Here is a 23,288-nt window from a genome sequence, read left to right on the forward strand (position 1 = left end):
GACCAGCACGTCCTCTGAGCTTATCCAGACATCAACAGCCATTGATGTCGAGGGTGAACCAGATGTTCGTGTTTCACTGTTGCAGTCATTACATTTAGGGTAATCTGCTGGCAGGTTGCCCTCAGTTGGCCTGAATATCAAAGTCTTGGGTCCTGCATCAGTTGCTGTCTCCTCTTCCATGACATCAGGTCATCAGGGGTATAAAACATGCAGCCGACGCCATTTTATTCAGTCTTTCTTGCCGCGCGGTGCCCGAAGCAGAAGGCAGTTTGCAAGTGCCAGTCGGCCGACTCCTGAAATTTTCGCATTCGAGTTTCAGAACTGAAGTCTTCAATTAAAGCTAAGTACCCTGTTGGGGAAACTTTTACTTGCTCCTTACCGATGTCAGTAAAAGTTAATTGCATTACTTGTGGGAAGCAAATACCTCATAAGGATTTTCATTTGTACTGTATTCCTTGCCTAGGCCCAGATCATAATGTGCTTTGCTGTCGCTTTTGTGCTAGATTTAACCAACGCACTATTAAGTGTCAGTATATTTTTGCTTCAAAATATTTTGGATCCAGATTTAATTACCCTGAAATGTCGTCGGATAGTAATCTGACTACCGGAGTTCACAAAAAACACAAAGAAAAAGACAGAGACAAACCATCGAGGTCCAAAACCGACGACAAAGCTTCTCCTTAGCCAGTCGCCGGTTCGCCGCTACTCAGTGAGGCACTTTCACAGCCCCTGATACCCGCTACTTTTGAGTCGCAGTCCTCTACCGAGACCCATGCGTAGGCCAGTATGCCACGAGATTCTCAGAATATTGTACCCGCGGATGTCTCTCCCTCGGATGGGTCCGGAGCCGCTGAGCAGGCACCGGCTTCTGAGGGTGTTTTCAGGCCTCAACATTTCTATATAAAACTGACGCCAGCTTCAAAGACAAAAACAAAAAAACTGAGGCATGAGCCATGTGCTGAGGCCCCTATGCCTAAAAAACAGATGATCAAAATGGCTGAGGACTTAATTACCTTGATCAAGGGTTCCCAACTCACCCCTGCTAAGAGGCCTAGGCAAGGCACTGGTTATGAATCTTCAGATCAGGTTTCTATTTCTTCCGATTCCTCTTCTGATTAGGAATTTTCTATACCACCCTATGAGGATTCAGATGCAAAAGAATACATTCCATCTGCATCTCCTCCTGAGGGATTATTCTTTTGGAGAAACCTTGCATATTTTAAGGGAACATTTTCATTGGGAGAGTCAGGATTTCTCTGAATCAAAAAAGAGGCTTAGGGATTTTCTTCTTCTTCCTCAGCATAGGCCTTTGGCTATACCTCCTGTATGAGACATTGTTGATGTGTTTTCGGAATCAAGCATGGCTCCTGATTCCGTACCTCCGGCTCCTAGTAAGCCAGACAGATATTACAGGCTTCCTGACGCTGATCCTGAAACTATCTCACAGGGTCCCAAAGGTGTAAAGGCCTCTACAGCCAAAAATCCTACCCCCTCTGATAGAGATTCCAGGACGATGGATGGATGGGGAAAGAAGGTTTACACGTCTGCAACCTTGGCAGTTAGGGCCTTAAACTGCCAGTTTCATATGCTTAAATATCAACAGCATGTTATGGGCTTATTGAAACAGAAAATTATGTTGATTTCTGATTGTGTGGAAAATAAAGAATTACAGGAATTATTGCATGTAGCAGAACAGGTTGGAAAGCATACTTTGCAATGTGGTTTTGATTCCTTGGAGGCCTCTTGCAGGGCCACAGTTACTGGATCTGTGATTAGAAAGCATGCCTGGCTCAAGGAGTAAAATCTGCCTCTTGTTAAGGCTAAATTGTTGGATGCACCTTTACAGCATGACACTTTGTTTGGTAATAAAGCAGAAGAGGTTTTAAAGAAATTGGAAGACAAAGCAAAATCTATGCAAACTGTAAAAGATTTCTTACAAGTGCAGCCACCCAGATTCAGTAGGCACTGGCCTACTAAAAATTGGTCCTTTCCTGTGTCCAACAGAGTCTCACAAGGCAAATCCAGATGCTCAAAATTCTCTAGATACCAATCACAGGGTTCTTACAGGTCAAAGCAATGGGATGCTTCTACCTCCAAATCTGGAGGAAACAAAGCACAACCCTACAGTAAGCAGTCTCAATGACTTCCCTCTACCATCACCAAGCACTTATCTTTTGGCAGCCCCTTGGGGGGAAAATTAGCACTTCATGCTCAAAATTGGCAGTTAATTACCCAGGACAAGTGGGTATTAAACATAGTATCCCAGGGGTACAGATTTCATTTCCATACTTTGCCAATTCCAAACGGTTGGCCGGATCTGCCACAAAATCAATGGGCAGAGGCTCAGATACAAGTAACGTCCCTCATGGATATGGGGGCTATTCAACCAGAACAGGAAAAAGGACAAGGGTTTTATTCAAGACTGTTCCTGGTACCCAGAAAAGACAATGCCTGGCGTCCAGTACTGGACCTATCAATTTTGAACACGTTCTTGGGCATCCCAAATTCAAAATGCTGACTTTACAACAGCTACTGCCCATGCTGGGCAAGAACGCTTGGTTAGTGACTCTAGACTTAAAAGAGGCATACCTGCATATCCCAATAAGGGAATCGTGCAGAAGATACCTCCACTTCAAGGTAGGTTTTATGCAATACCAATTCTCTGCACTGCCCTTTGGCTTATCTGCTGCGCCCAGGGTCTTTACAAAGTGCCTGGTACCAGTAATTGCATTTTGCAGACAAAAAAGCATACAAATCTATCCTTACTTGGATGACTGTCTCATTCAAGCAGAAAACAAGGACATTCTTCTTCAACATCTGGCATTTGTAAAAAGGCTTCTAACATGCCTAGGGTACACAATAAACGAAAAGAAATCACAAGTGGTACCCTCTCAAATAAATTACATTCCTGGGTGCAAGCTTGAATACAACTGCCCAGATGACTTGCCTTATGCCAGACCAACAAAGGCAACTGACTATATACTTCAAACCAATGGCAGCAAAAACCCAGTTATCTGCAAGACAAATTCTGCAGGCTTTGGGGTTCATGGCATCCTGCATTCTACTAATTCCATATGCAAGACTGCATATGAGGAAACTTCAGTGGTATCTAAAAAGTTTATGGAGTCAACATTGTCACAGTCTGGAAACAGTGATTTCTCTCACCCCCTGCCTACAACAGGAGTTTCTTTGGTGGGCAGAGACATGTCACCAGAACAAGGGACGGTCCTTCACTCTACCCCCTGCCACCCAAACCCTAACTACAGATGCATCAGACTATTCTTGGGGGGCCCACCTGGCGGGGAGATGCATTCAGGGCATATGGAGCCCAAAACAAATGTTTCTGCATATCAACCAGAAAGAGATGCTAGCTGTTCAGAATTCCCTGACAGCCTTCAAGGACTTACTTCATCCAGGACAACTACTGATAAAGACGGACAACACCACAGTTATGTGGTACATAATTGAGCAGGGGGGTACACATTCCTACCCCCTTTGCAGACTAGCCATGGTATTGTGAGACACAGCCTTGACTTACAAAGCATCTTCAAGCTCAATTCCTGCCAAGAAAGCAAAATACTCTGGCAGACGACCTAAGCATAAATCTTATGGACCCTCACAATTGGAAACTGGATCCACAAGTCTTCAGCATGATAACACAGAAATGGGGGAGCCCAGACATGGATCTATTTGCCTCTCCCCAAAATTATCATCTGGACAAATTCTACACAAGGACTTATCACAGACAAGCATGGAAAGTGGATGCCCTATCCTTCAGTTGGGAAAACCTATCAGTCTACTCCTTTCCTCCTCTGCCTCTTCTCCCAAGGTCTTACTAAAGGTCAGACAGGAAAACCAAAAATGATCCTAATTGGCCCAGACTGGCCTCGACAGCACTGCTACCGAATTCTAAGGAATATGTCTCAACTCCCTCCTTGGTACTTGCCTCAAATACTTCATCTACTGTCTCAGCAGAGCAATCAAATTCTGCACACTCATCTCCAAACTCTGAACCTGGCAGCATGGCTGATAATGTAATTATTCAAACAGCACCCCTCAGTAAATCTGTGATGGATGTCATTTTGGAAGCCAGAAGGCCTAGTACTAGAAAATCTTATGCTGATAAATGAAAGAGATTCTGTGCTTGGAACCAAGCTCAAGGAATGGACACAGCAAAACCAAATATTCCTCAGATTTTACAATATTTGACTGAGATGCTTGACAAGGTCCTATCTTTTTCCCCTCTCTTCTCTTAAGTCCAGGGCAGGCTTTGCCACTGCAGTTCTGCAGGGCCTTATAGCCGCTCCTAATGCTATCTAGTTCCATTGTCCCATCCATAGCTTTGGGATTCTACCCAAATGTAATCACTGCAACACTGAAACACGAAGAACATAATACAGTTGTGTACATTTACCATAAATGTAGATGTTCAAGTGTATTCACTGTTGCAGTCCGGATTACCCACCCGCCATCCCCCTTTATTTCTCTAGAACTTCTCTTTCCTTTACTATATTCTAAAGCCTTTGTGGTGTATTTGCTTTTAGATGAAGGTAAAGTTTATGTTGCTAAAAGTGCATTTACATATATATTGTTGTTTATTTATTTATATATATATATATATATTATTTTTTTTTGTTCCCCATTTGGGGGGCACCTGACATCTGGGGCACGATAAACTGAATAAAATGGCGTTGGCTGCATGTTTTATACCCCTGATGACCTGACGTCATGGAAGAGGAGACAGCAGCCGACGCACGACCCAAGACTTTGATATTCAGGCCGACTGAAGGCAACCTACCAGCAGATTACCCTAAATGTAATGAAGTGAATACACTCGAACATCTACATTTATGGTAAGTGTACACAACTGTACTTTTCCGTGGTACCTCCGGCAGGGATCCAGACTCTGGATGTGTTACTGTCCAAACCCAATGCCAGGCCTCTCTCTACTTCCTCCCTGGCCAAAAAGAAGCAGAAAACTAAATATACCTCCACCTCTGCAGAAGTCACACCGGATTGGCAGGCCTTCACTTCTTCTCTCATGTGGGCCTTTATGGCCCTCAGGCCTTCAGTCTCAGCCACCTCCACCCTGCCTCTTCTGAGCCCTAGGCCTGCCTCTGCTTCTTCCCTCCCTTCCATGACCCCTCAAGTCAGGGAAGAAGAGCATGATTTTTCCTTCTCATCCTCAGAAGAGTCCATTTCTTATGTTTCCCAGATTGCCTCCCCCCAGGAATATTACTCTCCTGATGAGGAATCTGTGGAAGGGGATTCCCCGAGGACATTACTTTTGGTGAGACCATCACCAAGGTGAAGGATTACTTTAAATGGGATACATCACAAATGACTGACACCCAAAAAAGGTACTTTGAGCTGCTGCAAGTGGAATCCCCTTCCCCTTCAGCAGTTCCTCCTGTTCTGCCTGCTTACTTGGATGCTTTCAACGCTGTGTCTAAGGCCCTGACTCCCAGCCTCTGGCCCCTAAGCATCCTAACCACTTCTGTAAAGTACCAGAGGACCAAAAATTCCTGGTTAAATCACCCTTGGTGGACCCAACTGTTATTGCCACCACTGCAGATAAGCAATCTAGACTGCTGCCCTCTGCCTCCCTTATACCCCCTGACAAAGACAGCAAGTACATGGATAGGATGGGGAAGAAGGTATACACTTCTTCAACTTTGGCTTTCAGAGCCATAAATTATCAGACGCAAATGACAAAGTATGCATTAGGCTTGGTCTCTCAACCCTCCTCCATGCTAGCATCCTTGCCTGACAGTCCCATCGAGACGGACATTTCATCCAAACTTTCCTTAGCCCAGCAGGTAGCCAGGCATTCCATCAGATGCAGCTACGATGCTGCAGAAGCACCTGGTCTGCAGCATCTGCTTCAGCCCTCAGGAGGTACTCATGGGTAAGACTGCAGAACCTCCCTGAGGATTTCAAGTCTAAGATCCTGGATGCCCCTCTGGACCACAATCTGCTTTTCTGCAAACAATCTGCTGATCTTTGTAAAAATCTACAAGAAAAAAGCAAAGAACTCCAGGACATCAAGTACCTGCTGGTGTCACCCATCATAAAGTATTATAGGAACTACCCGGCTAAGGCCACCTTTGTGAGACATACTCCTCAGCCCTCCACCTCCTCTTCCAGGTCCAGGAGAAGGGCTAGAAGACCTACCAACACCAGATCCTCTGCTCCACCATATCAACCCAGACAGTCCTTTCAGGACAGAGGAGGCCCCAGTAATGCGTGACTGCCTTGAACACCTTCCCCTCTCAAGCCGCCTTTCCCACTGTCTTCCCCTTTGGCAATCCATCACTTCAAACTAATGGGTCTTAAACATTATCCAAAAAGGGTACTTCCTAACCAGGAAAGAGAAGCCACCCAGAAGAGGCATTCCTTTCCTTCCCAAAAACCAGGTCCATCTCATACCACATGTTCTGGCAGACCTTTTAAAGGTAGGCACCATAGAACCTGTCCCTCCAGGACAGGAAGGAAAGGGTTTTTACTCCTGTCTCTTCCTGTCCCCAAAAAAGACGGCCCCCTGGAGACCCATCTTAGACCTGTCCTTTCTAAACCTCCATCTTCAGGTACTCTCTTTCAAAATGCAAATGCTGGTTTATCCGTGGCCCCGCGAGTCTTTACAAAGTGTCTAGCCCCAGCCATTGCCTTCTGCAGAACTGAGAGTATACAGATTTACTCTTATCTGGACAACATCCTGATCCTGGAAGAGTCCAAGGGTGCTCTGTTGAAGCATCTACATTTCACCATGTCCCTTCTGATCCTAGAATTCACCATCAATCTCCCCAAATCCTCTCTGACCCCAAGCCAGGACAAAATTTTCCTAGGCTGCAGAATCAGAACAGACACAATGAAGGCCTTTCTCCCACAGGACAAGGTTTTTTCTTTGACTTCCCACTTCCAGAAAGCTCTGCTATCCCAAAAGGTGACAGCAAGGCAATTTCTTTGTCTCCTGGGTTTAATGGCAGTGATCATCCCCATGCTACCACTGGCAAGAATGCACATGCGCAAGCTGCAGTGGTTCCTGAAGAACTCCTGGTCCCAACACCTACATCCCCAAGAGCAGGCCATCCCCCTCCTTCCCTGTCTGAAAACAGAAATCAGCTGGTGGATCTGCAACTGAACCCAGGGTTCCCACTACAACCCCCCACCCCAGTCCAAGTAATGCATACAGATGCCTCAGATTCAGGTTGGGGAGCAACTCTGCCCTCTTACAGGATTCAAGAGAAGTGGCATCCCTCTCTTCAGGCCAAACACATCAATATCAGGGAAATGTCAGCAGTCTTCTTAGCTCTAAAGACCTTCACCCCCCTTCTGGTTCCAGGGGTACTCCAGATTGTCACTGACAACACTACGGTGATGTGGTACCTCAACAAGCTGGGAGGAACAAAGGCCTATCAGCTGTGCAGACTATCCCTGCTGATATGGGACTTAGCCTCATCTCAACTTAGTCCTGCAAGCAACCTACATCCCCTCACAGGACAACCACCAAGCAGATCTCTTGAGCAGGACCTCCTCCTCGCCTCAACATGAATGGATGCTGAACAGGGAGGTCTTCTTAGACATAGTCCACTGGTAGGGTGCTCCACAAATAGACCTGTTTGCCTCCCTCCAGAACAGGCAACTGCAGAACTTCTGCTCAAAAACCCACTCCCCTCTAGAATGGAGAGTGGACGCTTTCAGCTTCTTTTTGGAGAGGAAGTTCCTTTATGCCTTCCCCCCATTCCCACTGATTCAGAAAGTCCTCCTGAAAATTCAGAAGGACAAACCAAAAAATCTTGTTAGTGACTCCCTACCGGCCAAGGCAGCACTGCTTCCCCCTACTTCACAAACTAGCCAAGGGTATTCACTTTATGTTATCCTACAGGGTGGACCTACTGACACAAGACAAAGGAACTCTCCTACACCCACACTTACAGATGTTGTTTCTGACTCTGTGGGTGATAAACTTTTGATCCCTTTCAGACACCACTACTCAGAGGACATGCTTTCAGTCCTAAGGGAGGCAAGGAAACCTGCCACCAGAAAATCTTACCTGGTTAAGTGGGAAAGATTTGCAAAATGGTGTCTGAACAAGGGAAAGGACCCTAGCTCTGCGGAGGTTCCCCTGGTTCTAAACTACCTGTGTCAATTGATAGAGTGGGCTTTTGTTATTCTTCTGTAAAAGTACACCTCTCTGCCATATCAGCCTGCCTGCCCCTGGAACCCCCCTTGCTTGCCAGGCTCAACGTAAAGCTCTTCCTTAAAGGGGTCTTGCACATGAGACCACCTAGCGAACCTATTCCCCCCACCTTGGGACTTAACTACATCTTAGAGAAATTAACCCAACATCCCTTTGAACCGGCTGGACCTTCTTCCTTACAGATGTGCACATGGAAGACTGTCCTGCCGGTTGCTATTACATCATCCAGAAGAGTGTCATAACTGCAGGCCTTAATGGCCTGTCCCCCCTACACCGTCTTCCACAAAGACAGGGTGTTCTGTGAACCAACCTCTCCTTTTTCCCAAAAGTGGTCAATGACCTCTCTCTTAACCAGTCTATTCATCCACCCACCTTCTTCCCCTCACCCTCTAACAAAGGGGAGAAGATACTCCACTCTATGGACGTGCACAGACAACTTAGGTTTTACCTGGACAAGACCAAGACCATCAGGAAGACTAACAATCTCTTTGTATTCTTCCACCCCAGAGCCCTGGGCAAGGCAGTCTCCAAGCAAACCATCCCATGCTGGATCAGGAAAGCTATTTGCTTCTGCTACTCCCATCATGGAAAGGGACCCCCAGGGAGAATCGAGGCCCATTCCACTAGAGCTGTGGCCACCTCAAGGGCCTTCATGAAAGGCCTAGATGCAGCATCCATTTTAGAAGCAGCTACTTGGGCCACTATCCACACCTTCACCAAGCATTACAAACTGGACCAAGTTTCCAGAGCTAGGACAGGATTCGCCATGGCAATCCTGCAGGGTCTTGTAGTACCCTCATTGTCTACCACCACCCTCTCATCCGCATAAGCTGTGGTATGCTCCCACACCTAAGAATACTGCATTATAGAAATAGAAGGACATAGTATAGTTGTGTAAAATCTTACCATAACCATAGATGTCCTTCTCTTCCAAGTTGCAGTATTCCTTCCCACCCACCAGTCCCCCCAGGTCCTATTCCTTGTCTCTACTGTCTACATTACAGTAGGACTCCCAAGTCACACACCTGGAAACAACTGGCATTTCTCCTGCTGGGCCTTATTCTCCGCCTGCTGGCCTTCAAGTACTGGCGCGTGCAGGCATCACATTTAAGGCCCCTGTTTTTTGGCCCTTTGTGTGACGTCCCACACACACTGCAACAGCCAAGCTGAAGCTTTTGTATAGAAGCCGCCTCACTTCTTGAGATGTCCTACCTGTAGGCAACCACAAGAAGTAGCATGTGTCCATGCAGCAAAAATCAACTAACAACCAAATAAATCAAAAATGCTCACATAGTGTTCTCCCAGTCATGGTAAATCATACATTTGATGTTGAGAAACAAATGACCATCAAGGAGCATATTAAAACAAAAAGAATAGTTTTAATTTGCTCAAGAAACATATCTTTCAAACAAAACAGTTAAATGTTAAGTACTGTCATCCTTAATGTTAGTACTTCATCAGAACTAGTTATCCATTGCATAATACAATTGTTATATAACATTGTTCAGTTGTCACATGACTGCAAGGAACCAATCAAAATTCAGTTGTCTTGGAAAACTGACAGGAGCATTGGATGTAATGTGATCTCAATAGTCATTCAGTTGCCTAACAAAGAAATAAGTACCCTCCACTCACTTAAGTAGTAAATGAAATAAATATGTAAAAAAAGTGTATGTTAGTCATACCAATAATGATTTCAAAACACTGAAGTCTTATAACAATCTTATATAAAACTTAAGAAACAACTTTAAGAAAGCTTGTGAAAAGCTGATAAATAACTTATAAAAGAATATAAAAAAACTTGTAAAAAAACATATAAAAATGCGGCAGTGTCGCACTCTTCATCTTCAATGCAGGTGTAATGGAAATATGTTTGTTGAGTCCTGGGAAGTTGGCAATGTTTAACTTTCCATTTTAACTCTTTATATTCTAAAATGTTTTCTCATTTTTCTCCCCTTTCATTAATAGGAGTGATTTGTAGGATGCTGCATACAAATTTCTTAAACCTTTGGCATGCCACAGAATGTTTATGCATTGTTAGTATTTTTGTTTTTTATGTTGTAGTTGTGTTCGTACATCCTTTTCCTTAGGGCCCGTTCAGTCTTTCCAACATAAAAATCAGGACAATTGCTACACTTTGCTAAGCAAATCACCCCCTTAGTATGACAGTTCCCTTCAGCTAAATTGATCTTAATGTTTGTATAGCAATCCAAAATTATATTGGAGGTGTCCATAATGTAGTTGCCTTGATTACAGCTCCCACATTTTTGTTTCAAATATCAGTATTATGTCTACAATATTGATTGTGTTCTTAAAGTTTCCTAATGTTCATACCAGTTTTATGTATGAAGTTGGGTTTCTGTCCCAGTTTGTAGTAAATATCATCATCTATCTTAAATGCACTCCAGTGGTACTTAATAATGTCTTTAATGTGCTTGCTTTCTTCATTATATTGGAGTATCAGAGCTTGTGAAAATTTGTTTGTAGTGTTAGTTTTTGATGGAGTGGGTTCAGTTGTCACTAAAGGTCCAGAATGGATGATAGGTTTATATTTGAACCCCAGCCCATCAGTATTTGTTACCCAGTGATGGATAATAATCTCTCTGGGAAAGCCCTCTCTAAAAACATGCTGTGAATCCTCTCATATTCTTCCTTAAAAAGCTTGGTGTTAGAGCACATCTTGGCGGCTCTGACTAACTGCCCCTTAAGTAGGTTCTTTTTAATACTACTACAAACTACAAATAGGTATTAGAAAATGTGAGTTTTCTGTAAATCATAGCTTCAAATCTATTCAGACTGCTACCTTTGTAAATGGTCAAATCTAAATAGTTTACACTGTTCTAACCAGTTTGGTAGGTAAATTTAAAAAAAATCCTTAATTTCATTCAAATATACAATAATCTCGACTATTTTGTTCGGGGCCATTCCAGAAAATAAAAATGTCATCCAGGAACCTACAATAAAATTTCCAGTATAAATTGAAATTTCAGTTTAAAATATATTCAAGTTCCCAGCTGTACCTCACCAGGTTAGCATATACTGGGGCACATGCTGCACCCATAGCCACTCCCTTAAATTGTTTAAAATATTCTCCTTTGAAAAAAATAAAATTATTATGTAAAATAATTTCCATTAAATCTATAAGGAGGTTTATAAGCCTGTTTTCTAGACTTGTAAGGCTTAAAAGAGCTGAATCATAGTATTTGAGTCCCTGAGTATGTGGTATGCAGCTGAATAAATCCATTACATCTATTGTTACAAAAGTAACACTGTCACTGTAAAATCCTTGTTTAATCTTGTGTAAAAAAATCACAAGTGTCTCTTAAAATATGGTTTATAAGTGAAAGTATCTCTTCAATGCCCTGTCCAGAAAGATGGCCAATGGGTTAGTTTTGGGCCCCTGTGCTGCCACTATTAATCTTAAAGGGGAGCTAGTATGTCTTTATGCATTTTTGGGGTCCCAAAGATGGACGAGATAATGGGGTTCTTTATACTAAGAAACATGTTTCTGGGGTGGAATTGTTCCTTGTGACAGTCATCTAAAACAGGTCAGTATTTCTGTATGCTATCAAATGCTGTTCTTTGATACTGTTTCATGTCTGGCATGGTCTAAAAGCATATTAGAAATGGAGTCAGTTGAGTCCATGAAAACCATACCTCCTCGTTTATCTGGTTATATAATTTTTTTAAGATTGTTATAAGACTTCAGTGTGAGAAATCATTATTGGTATGACTAACATACACTTTTTTTTACTTATTTATTTCACATTTCATTTACTACTTATGTGAGTGGAGGGTACTTATTTCTTTGTTAAGCAACTGAATGACTATTGAGATAACATTACATCCAATGCTCCTGTCAGTTTTTCAAGACAGCTGAATTTTGATTGGTTCCTTGCAGTCATGTGACAACTGAACAATGTTATATAACAACTGTATTGTGTAATAGATAACTAATATAAGACACAGCCGACGCATGTTCTTCAGTCTTTTTGCCGCTGTGCCCCCGGCAAAAGCAGTCAGCCAAGTGCCGTCGGTCGGCCAGCCTGGTTAATAATTTTTTCAAGTCTCATTAAAGCTAAGTACCCGTTGAAAAACTTTTCCCAGACCACGGCGTCTCGGGCTGTAAGCTTTTCGCTACCTTCAATATAAGCACTATTAAGCATCGTGCGGTGTTAAGCCCCAGCACTACTTAAAACTTTTGATTATAAAATGTCGCCGGACACTCCGACTACCGTTTTCAAAAAAAAAAGAAAAAAGGACTGACACGCGAGCCCGCCGCGTCCCCCGACCGACCGCTAAACAGGCTACTAGTGTCGGTTCTCTTCTCAGCACTTTTTGCAGTCCCTGACCCGGCGACACTACACGGCGGCAGGTCTCTGTACTCCACCGCTGGGACTGGGACCTCGGCCCCTTCCTACAACCAGAAAAGCCTCTGCGGAATTTCTTTTGTTACCTCACACAGACCTCTGGCTATACCCCTGTGGTTATGATGCCCTAGAGGCTTCCAGTAGAGCGGCTGCTAGGGGATCAGTCATTCCCATGCTTGGCTTACATACTACGGAAAATGAAGAAAAAAAGCCAAAATGCAAACTGTCAAAGCTTTTTCAGGTCCCACCACCACCACTTTTAGCAGAAATTGGCCTTCAAAAACTGGTCCTCCTTTCCCACCACCGACCCCAACCAAGGAAAGGAACCCTGGAGGAGAATTTTTTTGGACCATCCCATCCTAATTTCTACTCTACTCAAAATTCAAGAATTCAAGATTACAGCAGCCAGCTTCTTCATGCTGGAGCAGGAGTTTCAGCTGGGTACATTCAGGAGGCAACCTGCATCGTCTATATGTGCCAATCAAGAATAAGCTGCAGAGATGACAGAGCCAATCTTTATCAATCAATTCACTTGCATTTTCTCTTTGGCTTATCTACTGCACCCTGAGTATTATCAGTGTCTGCCTACTGCATGACGCATACTGCTGCACTCTTCACTGGATACAAATTTACACCTGAAAATAACTTTCCTGGGTGCCACTTGGACACAAACACCCAGATGGCCTACCTTTCCCAAAAAAACAGGGGCAACTATCTCAGTACTTCAAAATACTAGCAAAAAAAAGTACCCTTACACTGGAAAGAAAACACGCTGGCAGACAAATCTAGCAGAAATGACAGATCACACAATGGAAGTTACATGGACAGTTTACGATTCCACCCTCTGCTCTTTCTGGACTCAGCACAGCTACAAAACTCTTCCAGTCAGCTGAAAACACTCCCAATCCGCCCTGGGAAAATTCAACACCACAACAGACTTTACTCTCAAGGAGGTGCAGGATGTTTTGGGGGAGGAAGGCCATCTACTAGAAAAAGCAAAAGCATAAAAGATAGGGTTTTGCACCAAGGAAGCAACCAATACCAGCCTGGGATCTTAATTACATACTAGAAAATTAACATTGGCGCATATAAGCATTATTTATGTATTGCCTTCCTTCTGGGGCACCTGACATCTGGGGGCAGAAAAGAAAGAGAAACATGGCGCTGGCGTGTCTTATATACTCTGGCCTTCAATTGATGTCAGAAGAAGGCAACTGCGCCCGGAACCGGACTTTGGATAAAACCCATCTGTGATTACTGCAGCTGTATTAGCACTCGAACATCTACATTTATTGTAGGTACAAAACTGTACTTTCTGATGAAGTCCTACCATTAAGGATGAAGGCACTTAACTGTTAATAGTTTTGTTTAAAAGATACATTTCTTGAACAAGTTAAAACTATTCTTTTTGTTTTAATACTCTCTTTGATGGTTGGTTGTTTTCTTAACATCAACTGAGTGATTTATCAATACAAGGAAAGCACTAGTGAGCATTTTTGATTTATTTGGTTGCTACCTGTAGGTAATCCACAGCCAGACATTCTTCCTGAGCTTTAATCTTCCAAAGTGCTTCAGCTCATAGCCGGCCTTAGGCATAGGCCAACTAGGCGGCTGCCTAGGGCGCCGCTCTAGGAGGAGCGCTTTTCCAGTATTTATTTGGTGTAGGTAGACCAGGATGGGGGCAATGGGTGGTGTGGTGGGGGAGAGGGCGCCGTGGAGCCCTTTTGCCTAGGGCCGGTCCTGCAAGTTCAGCTGAAACTCTCCCAAATGGATGTGAATATGTCAGTGGTGTGAGGGGGGTTGTCAGACACTGCCATTTTCAAATCTTTCTTTCTATGCAGTTAGGGTTACCATGCAAGATGTTTGCAGCATGTTGTCCATCAGTTGGCCTTTCTCGTGCATCTACAGCAAGGGCAGGATTTGCTTCTGCAATTCTCAAGGGTTTGTGGTTATCTTTGAAGAATGGATCTGTGTAGCTAATGTCTGATTCAGACATTTTGAAGAACTTACTGTGAAAGTCATTAACTGCTTATGTATATGTAGAAGACCGATTTCACATAAAGATTTCCATAGTGTCTGTTTTGACTTTGGAATCCTGCGCACATTGTGCATCATTCACCCCAAGGTCAGTCTGATATCATCAGGAATACCTCCAGGAGATTACTTCTAAAAAAGGGATGCATACCTGGTTTCAGCCCATCATCTCATTATCAATGGCCTCTGGGAGCCTTCCTCTGAAGAAAATGTATTCAAACAAGAGAGAGAAATGTTGGGAAACTGAGCAACTGATGACTTGGGCTTCTTAAAGTCAGTCAACACCATACTAGGTAAGGTGTTTTTGCAGCCTTCTGACTGCTGTCTGTTTTATTGGCTGTGGCCTGTAGAATGAATACTTCAGAGGCACCCATGCCTTTGGTTTCTGGCACATTCTCCTTTACCAACATAACTAAGCACCATCAATAGCCAAAACCCCTTTGGTACCAGAGGCTCATAACATGATTTTGGAAAGGGAAGGCAGGATCCCTGAAATCTTTGTTCATGACAATCTGAAGAAGATGGTCAGGCGAATGGTTGAGCCAAGGCAGTACTGCACCTGCATCCTGAGGCCTCAAACATGGCTGTTTGTAACCACAGGAGCCATCAAGTTTTAAAAGTTAAACAGATGCAGCTCAGCTTGTCTCATCCTAGGCTGGGGGGTGTCTCAACCAAATCCCCTTCCCAACCTTCTTCAGATTCTACCTGTTCCTTCGAGGAGTCATTAACTTCACGCCTCCTAGAACATAGATTACTCCACCATGGCATCTCAGCTATGTATTGGAGAAATTGACCCTACCCAATTTGAGTGAATAGCTTCATCTCCAGTTCAGTTACTCTCTTTGACGATGCTCTTCTTGTTGGCAGTTACCTTAGCTAGATGAGACTCACAACTTCAAGCCTTAATGTAGGAAGACCTTTTCCTGGTGCTCTACTAGCACAGAGCGGCACTGCAAACGAATCCTTCCTTTATGCCTAAAGTGGTTTCCAAACCTGTTCTTAACAAGTCCATGCAGTCTGCAGTCTTTTTTTGCAAAACCCCAACTCTCATTTGAAAGAGCTCTGCATTTCCTTGGCACAGGCAGCTATAATTAATTTTATCCAGAACCAAAGACTTGAGAAAAGCATATCAGCTTTTTGTATCTTTTACAAAAGGGAAGGAAGGAAACCCTGTCAATAAGCAGACCCTTTCCACGTGGTTAGCACACTACACTGCATTGTCTTTTGTTACTAGTGTCATGGAAAACAAGTTCCATGTCATATTCAAGAACGTTCCATTAGAGCTACAGCTGTCACTGCCTAGGCCATTCTTAAGGCAACTATATGATCCTCCATTCACACCTTTTCCAAACATTACAGTTTGATGCCTGCATCTAGAGCAAGGACAGGATTTGCCTCTGCTCTCCTAAAAGGTCTTATCTCCAAATAACAGGTCCTCCTCCTCAGAATCTTACTGATTTGGGAATCTTTGCAAGAAGTCAGGACTACAGCAGTGGAGACTGCAATGTACACAGTACATTTGTACTAGGAATTTAGCATAAATGTAAATCCTCAACTAGTGTCACTGTTGTGGTCTAAGCTCTCTCCCTCCCTTCCTACACCCCTATTCTTTCATTGTCTGAATTGTACACTTCAGCTCTGAGATTGGGGTGACATTTTTATGCCTTCATCTCACCTTTCCCCTGGATCCTACCAGTCCTCCATCCCTAGTTTGTTGTCTTTCATCTTTGAGGGCTGGGATTGTAGTTCCTTGGCATAGACTTGGTCTAGTGGGGGTGACCAAATCTAGTCCAGTGGGCTATGGTGCAGGGTCTTTCTGTCCCATTGTTGCTTGAGTAAAAAATGTCTGAAGATGGTGTTGTCTGATGCATCCTTTAAACCACTAATGTGCTCATGTCAGTTTTTGGGGGGTTGGCTGTAGGCCCCGGAGGAGAGGGGAGCTGTAGAAGAATGGCCAGCTCTGAACTACATGCAGGCAGGAGGATATCCCAGGAAGTGAGGACTGCAGTGGTGAAGCCTACAGCTGCATTTATTATAGATTCCTAACACAACTGTACTCCCCTTATTTGTCATACTCCAATAAAAGTGCCCTAGATTTGTAAACTCTTCTTTCCTTTCTTACCCATCTTGTCCTTACCCATTAACTAGCACGCACACACACACACACACACACACACACACACACACACACACACACACACACACACACACACACACCTTCATTACTTTTCTTCCTTTGTTCTTTGTGTCCTGCCAATGCACCTTCATCACAGGAACATGTCTCTCATCTTGTTTCATCCCCTCATTCACCATTTTTTCATTTCTTCTTTTCCAGTGTCCCCATCAGCCTCTAGCATTACTTTACCTGATTCTTTTCTCTTGCTGTGTACCGTGTTTCCCCCAATCCCTTTCCTTTCTTTCACCTATTTCTGTTGACACTCCTGCTCCAACTTACCCCCCTACACTTTCCAAAGGTTAGCTGAGAATTACTGAGGCCTTTTTTAGAGAATTATGTGCAGATTTAAACCCAATTCTGGTCCTTCATGCTCCTGTCTCCCATACCCTCTCCTCCTTACTCCTCAGATGCAGAAGGAAGCACTGCAACTTTATTTTATCAACATTGGAGTGTAAGAAGTAAACTTTCTTTTCTCATGAAAAAGATCTCCCTTCACCATTTCTGAATAATCTCTGCAGCCATACCAGGGCTTGGGCCTGACTTCCTGACCTCATCCCTCTTTAGAAACTTTTCCGTTAATCAGTGAAAAGGGATCAGAAGCTGTGTATTTATCCTAATCTTAAATAAACCAGAGTGAAGGTTTGGCACAAGAGGTTCTGGCAAACCTATCTCTTAGCCTAGCACCAACCTATGAACCTATCGGCCCAAGCCTAGCCATAACAATTCCCTGGCTATTTCTTCCCAGACTGTTTACTTCCCTGGATGCCTCTCTAGCAGGGTGACTGACTTGATCCCCGGGGTGAATTTCCTTTCTCCCTTCCAATCATCAAGGTTCCTTTTGAAGAGGGCCAAAGAGGCGCTCTGCTTGACATGTATGGGCAGTCTATTCCAGAGTCTGGGGAGTCTCTAGGTCAGGAACCTATCGCTCCAGCATGTTTTGTTCATTGTGATGACAAAAGTTTAGATCCCTGGAGTGTGTGGCTCTGAGGGATTGGGGTTTCTTTAAGTGTAGCATGTCCATCATCTCTGGGTTTGACATGACCTTGTATGTTAAGCAGAGATCACCTCGGAGTAGACAATATGCGACAGAGTATAGCTGGAGTTTTTTAAGACAGTCAGAATAGGGCATCAGCTTTAGTCCTGTGGTTCTTTTAGTGAGGTTCTGCGACCTTTCCAGTTGTTGCAGATGTCTTGAGAGGTACATACCAAATGGGGCGTTGTATTCTATAATGGGTCTAATGAGGGATGAGTACACTGGGACAATGACCTCCTTTTTTCTGGATAAAATGCCCTTAGTGATGAGGTGTGCCACATAGAAGGATTTCCTGACTGTTGTGGTGATGTGGTTATTGAAGGTGAGACCAATGTCCACCTGTGTCCCTAAGTCTCTTATCACACTTTCGGTGTTTAGTGTACTGCCACCTATGTGGTAATTCATGGGTACATGTTTTTTCCCAAAGGGGATAACTCTTAAGACCAAGTTCTGGATTAATGTTTCCTTGGTGGGTATAAAACTTTCTCTGTGAGCTCACTGTACACCCCTCCCCCTTGTATCTTGATGTAGTGTCTTCCCCCTGGAATCTCATTCACATTTTGGACCAGAGCTTGACGCTGCTCCACTCATGTTGGGATTAGTACTTCAGTGATTATGTTTCAGAAACAGGGACTTTGGTCATTAAAGCATAAAGGGTGCATTATTAAGAAAAATACAAATAGCATAGCCTTCATTTTGCCTGGTAAAGTAGTGCAAAGAAATCCAAGTCATCTCATGGTATATCTGCTGTGAAATTAATGTCATTGAGGGGTCATGGAAGGGTTCAGCTCTATTTAATGCATCTTTCTGTTAACCTTTTATCCAGTCAAAAGTTGCTGGACAGCTGGAGCCAATGGCAGCTCTCTGTGGACACCAGGTGAGAAGAAACTAACGGCATCATGAGACACAGAGGCGTCACCCGCTCACTTACACATCTCTTGCACACCAGCAGGCAGTTTGGATGATTGCCATTTGACCTGTGGCACCTCTTTGGAAAGTTGGAAGAAACTACAGCCCCCAGCAAAAAAAGTAAATATTGTGGGAAGAAATAGCCAGGGAATTGTTATGGCTAGGCTTGTATAGACACTAGGGCCGATAGCCTAGTACCAGCCTATGAACATATAAAAAACAATTCAGATTCAGAGAGAACATATAGACTCCTTATAGGAGGCCCACGGGTAAGAACCAAATTGGAGCCCCCAGGGCTGAGATGTAGTAGTAGTGTCAGCTATACTGATGCGCTACCTACCTGCTGCGAACTGACATTCTTAATTAGAAAGATATTAAAGTGTCATTAGAGTCATAGATCTTCTCCTCCAGCAGTGAGGTACACCCACACTTCTGAATGCAGAAGGAGTGGTAGCAGTGAATCCACAAAGAGGCAGGAGACATGTTAGAGATGTTGCAAGAGACCATAAAAATAACAAATAGCTGTCAAAAATGTCTACAGAGAGGTATGAAGCCCATTTTAGAACTACAAATAAAATGTAAGGAGATGTGAAGCACTGTTAAAAGCTGTAAGAAGGAAGCTTAGAATAAATGAAACGATAGTTAGAAAACTTTGCAGTCTATCATTGGTTTCTTATCTTTTTTTCTTTTGTCATCTATCCCTAGCTGGTTGTCTCACTAGTCAATGGTCGACCTGGTGCAATGAACTTCAGTTACAATCGTGACCTTCAAGAATTCACTAAAGCTACCAACATCCGCTTATGTTTCCTAAGGACCAATACTCTTCTGGGACACCTGATGGGCAAGACTCAGCGTGATCCAACAGTTACAAGACGTGTAAGTACCTTAATGCATCAAGGAGCATGATCGGTAAGGCTCAAAGGCTCATAGTAATGGTATTTGCCACCAAGTTTTAAAACACAAAGCAGCTTTCAGTCAGTCCATTAAAGTTTGTGTTCTTACATTATTGTCCTACATACAAAGTACTTCCATGCACATCTATGCAATGTTACAGGATGCATGCATGTGTATGTAATGTTGCAGGATGCAAGCACGTGTATATAATGTTGCAGGATGCAAGCACGTGTATGTAATGTTGCAGGATGCAAGCACATGTGGGTAACGTTACTGGATGGACACAAGTATATGTATCACTGTAGGATGCTTGCAATTGCTACTTACATGTACTAAAAGATTATACTAATTCAACCACATTTTCACAGTTTACAGAGAAACAGAAGGTGTTGTGGTGATGCCAGGAGAAGTAGAGCAGTGGATGCATAATATATGGCTAGATGGAGTTTTGTAAAGAATTACATGTCATTTGTATATCAAACTGATTTGTACAGGTGCTTATATTGAAAATGTATTTGTAAAGTTGCTTGGATTTAAAATGTATCGACAGTGTGTTATGCTGGACAGAAAAGAAATACACTTGTATGTCAGACTGTATTATAACTATTGAAATTAACATTGTAACAGAGGATACTGGAAGAGAAGAGTTTAAGCTCAGCTCCAGCTAACTTTAAAAAATAGCATAAAATTAAATTACTTAATTTAGGCCATAAAGATTATATCTTACAGATGTTCATTGTGTTACACTGCTGCAGTCATTACACTTGGGTTATCCTGCCGTCAGGTGGTTCCCCAGTCGGCCTGAGTTCCAAAGTCTTGGTCCGGCGTCAGTTGCTGTCGCCTCCTCCCTGACGTCAGTGCGACAGGGGTATATAAGATGCAGCCGACCCCATTTTCTTCAGTCTTTCTTGACGCGCGGTGCCCGAAGCAAAAGCTGTTCGCAAGTGCCGGTCGGTCAGATCCAGTGAATTCAGCTACCGAAGACTTCGAAAAAAGCTAAGTACCCAGTTGGGGACTCTTTCTTGCCTCAGCCGATATCAGACAAAGTAAATAATTGTTTAACTTGTGGGAAACAAATACCTCATAAGGATTTCCATTCCTACTGCCTTCCTTGCTTAGGCCCAGACCACGACGTATCAGCTTGTTTAGCCTGTGCTTCCTTCAACCGACGAACTCTTAGACATCGGTCGGAGTTTGCAGAGGAATTTTTTGGAGCCTCTTTTGCTTATAAAATGCCGTCGGAGACTCCGACTTCGCATATGGTGAAAAAAGCGAAGGAAAAGGACCGACACTGAGGCCCGCGGTTTCGGCTGAAACCACGGCTAGGCCTAGTCGCCGGTTCTCTGTTTCGGCGAAACCGAGTCCCCTGGAGATTCCTTCTTCCGAACCATATACATCCACCACCGAGGCCTGGGAGCCCCGCTGGGCCTCGGACTCCTTCGAAACAAACAGTGTTCAGAATGTCCGACACCATACCTTGGACACATTTCCTACTACATGGGGCAGCTAGGCCCCTGCTTCCATGTCCATTAAGGCCTTTTCTAGGGCTAAAGCTGCCAAACTATCTAAAGCTTTGCCTACCAAAACTACCTCCCAGAGGCCTTCTTCTAGTTCACAGATCCTCAGCCTTGCAGAGGACCTTATTTCAATTAACCTCACTCAGATTAGGGGTTCTCACCCTCCTGACAAAGGCCCAGACGGACTGACTCCTCCGAGGCCCCAGGACTGATTCCACGGATGGGTCTGAGTTGTCTGACCACCAGGGGGAGGCTTACTCGCCTTATGAGGATTCAGATGCTGAGGAAATCTATCCCTTGGCCTCCCCTCCTGAAGAGTTTTCCTTTGGTGAGATTCTACACTCCATGAGAGAGCATTTCCAATGGCAAGGTCAGGATTTCTCAGATTCTAGAAAAAGATTAAGGACCTTTTTGCATTTGCCTCAACATAGGCCCTTAGCTATACCTCCTGTTCTTAATGTAATTGATGATGTGTACAGTGATGTCAGTACAGCCCCTGATACTCTTTCTCCGGCCCCTGCCAAACCTGACAGATACTACAGGGTCCCGGATTCTCATTTCCATCTGTATAAAGCCCATTCTGCAGACCCAGAAACTATTTCTCAGGGCCTAAAGGGTTGGTCTGCCACTGCAAAAATCCTCTACCCTCTGAAAGAGAGTCTAGAGCATTAGAGAGATGGGGAAAGAAGGTATATACTTCTGCAACTCTTTCTGTCAGGGCATTAAATTGTCAATTTCATATGATACAGGACCAAGAGTATTTGTTAGATGAACTGAATAAGAAACTTTCTCCTGAACCCCTAGACCATAAATCCCTTCAGGATTTGGTGCACAATTCACAACAGGTTAGTAATCATTTCTTAAAATGTGGCTATGATGCACTGGAGGCTTCATTTAGATCAGCTATGACTGGGGCAGTTATTCGTAGGCATGCCTGGCTGAAGGAACAATCTTTGCCAGACCATGTTAAAGCTAAACTCCTGGATGCTCCAATGGAGAAACAAAATTTATTTGGCTCCTCTGCTCAGGAGATCTTAAAAAAGGTTGAAGAAAAAGCAAAATCTGTGCAAACAGTTAAAGATTTCCTGCAAGTACAACCACCCGATTCAGCAGAAACTGGCCTTCTAAGAATTGGTCCTTTCCAGACTCGGACAGAGCCCAGAGAGGCAGGAACAGGCGCCCTAGAGGCAGAGATCAATCAAAGGGCTCCTACAGAGGCCGTCAGTGGCAGCCTGCCAACCAGAGAAGGAGTAGACAGCAACTACTACACCAGGACAGGCTCAATGACTTAACTCTGATCCCGCCTACCAGGGATCAACTGGAAGCACCCTTGGGTGGAAAGCTGGCTTTATTCTCAAAAAACTGGCATTATATTTCAAAGGATACACGGACACTGCAAATAATAGACAAAGGATACAGGTTCCACTTCCACACTTTGCCAAAAAGAAACGGAATGCCAAACCTTCCACCAAATCAGAGGGCAGAGGCTTTAAGACAGATCAACAATTTGCTTCAGATGAAAGCTATAGAAAAGGTATCATGTTCAGAACAAGGCCAAGGATTTTACTCCAGACTATTCCTTGTACCAAGAAAAGAAAATCAATGGAGGCCTATTCTCGACCTGTCCACACTGAACACTTATCTCATTGTGCCAAAATTCAAGATGCTGACCCTACAACAACTTCTTCCCATGTTGGGCAAGGAGTCTTGGCTGGTGACTCTAGATCTCAAGGAGGCATACCTGCACGTCCCTATTCGACCAAGTTGCAGAAGACACCTCAGATTTCTTGCAGGATCTGAGCATTATCAATTCTCAGCATTACCCTTTGGCTTATCTACTGCACCCAGAGTATTCACAAAATGCCTGGCATCAGTAATTTCACATTGCAGACTTCAGGGAATTCAAATTTACCCATACCTGGACGACTGCCTAATACAAGCGGACAACAAGGGAAGTTTGATAAAGGACTTGGCCTATGCCATACACCTGCTACAGGCCTTGGGATACACAGTCAACATCCAAAAGTCAAGACTAGTACCATCCCAAAGGATAACCTTTTTGGGTGCAGATCTGGACACAACCACCCAAATGGCCTTTCTCACAGAAGAAAAACAAAAACAACTTCCAGATTACTTCATGATTCTGACAAGACAA

General features: G+C 43.8%; 1 protein-coding gene across 1 annotated transcript in view; it reads left to right on the plus strand.

Moving 5' to 3' along the window:
• The window catches only part of LAMA5 (laminin subunit alpha 5), a 1,615,491-nt gene that overhangs the window by 357,761 nt on the left and 1,234,442 nt on the right, over positions 1-23,288 (plus strand). The window contains exon 5 of the mRNA XM_044090412.1: positions 19,428-19,598. Coding sequence (XP_043946347.1) covers positions 19,428-19,598 — 171 coding nt within the window. The remainder of the gene's footprint in view (positions 1-19,427; positions 19,599-23,288) is intronic.

Source organism: Protopterus annectens, chromosome 12.part0 (assembly GCF_019279795.1).
Source record: "Protopterus annectens isolate FY-2018-M chromosome 12.part0, PAN1.0, whole genome shotgun sequence".
Taxonomy (NCBI): domain Eukaryota; kingdom Metazoa; phylum Chordata; order Ceratodontiformes; family Protopteridae; genus Protopterus; species Protopterus annectens.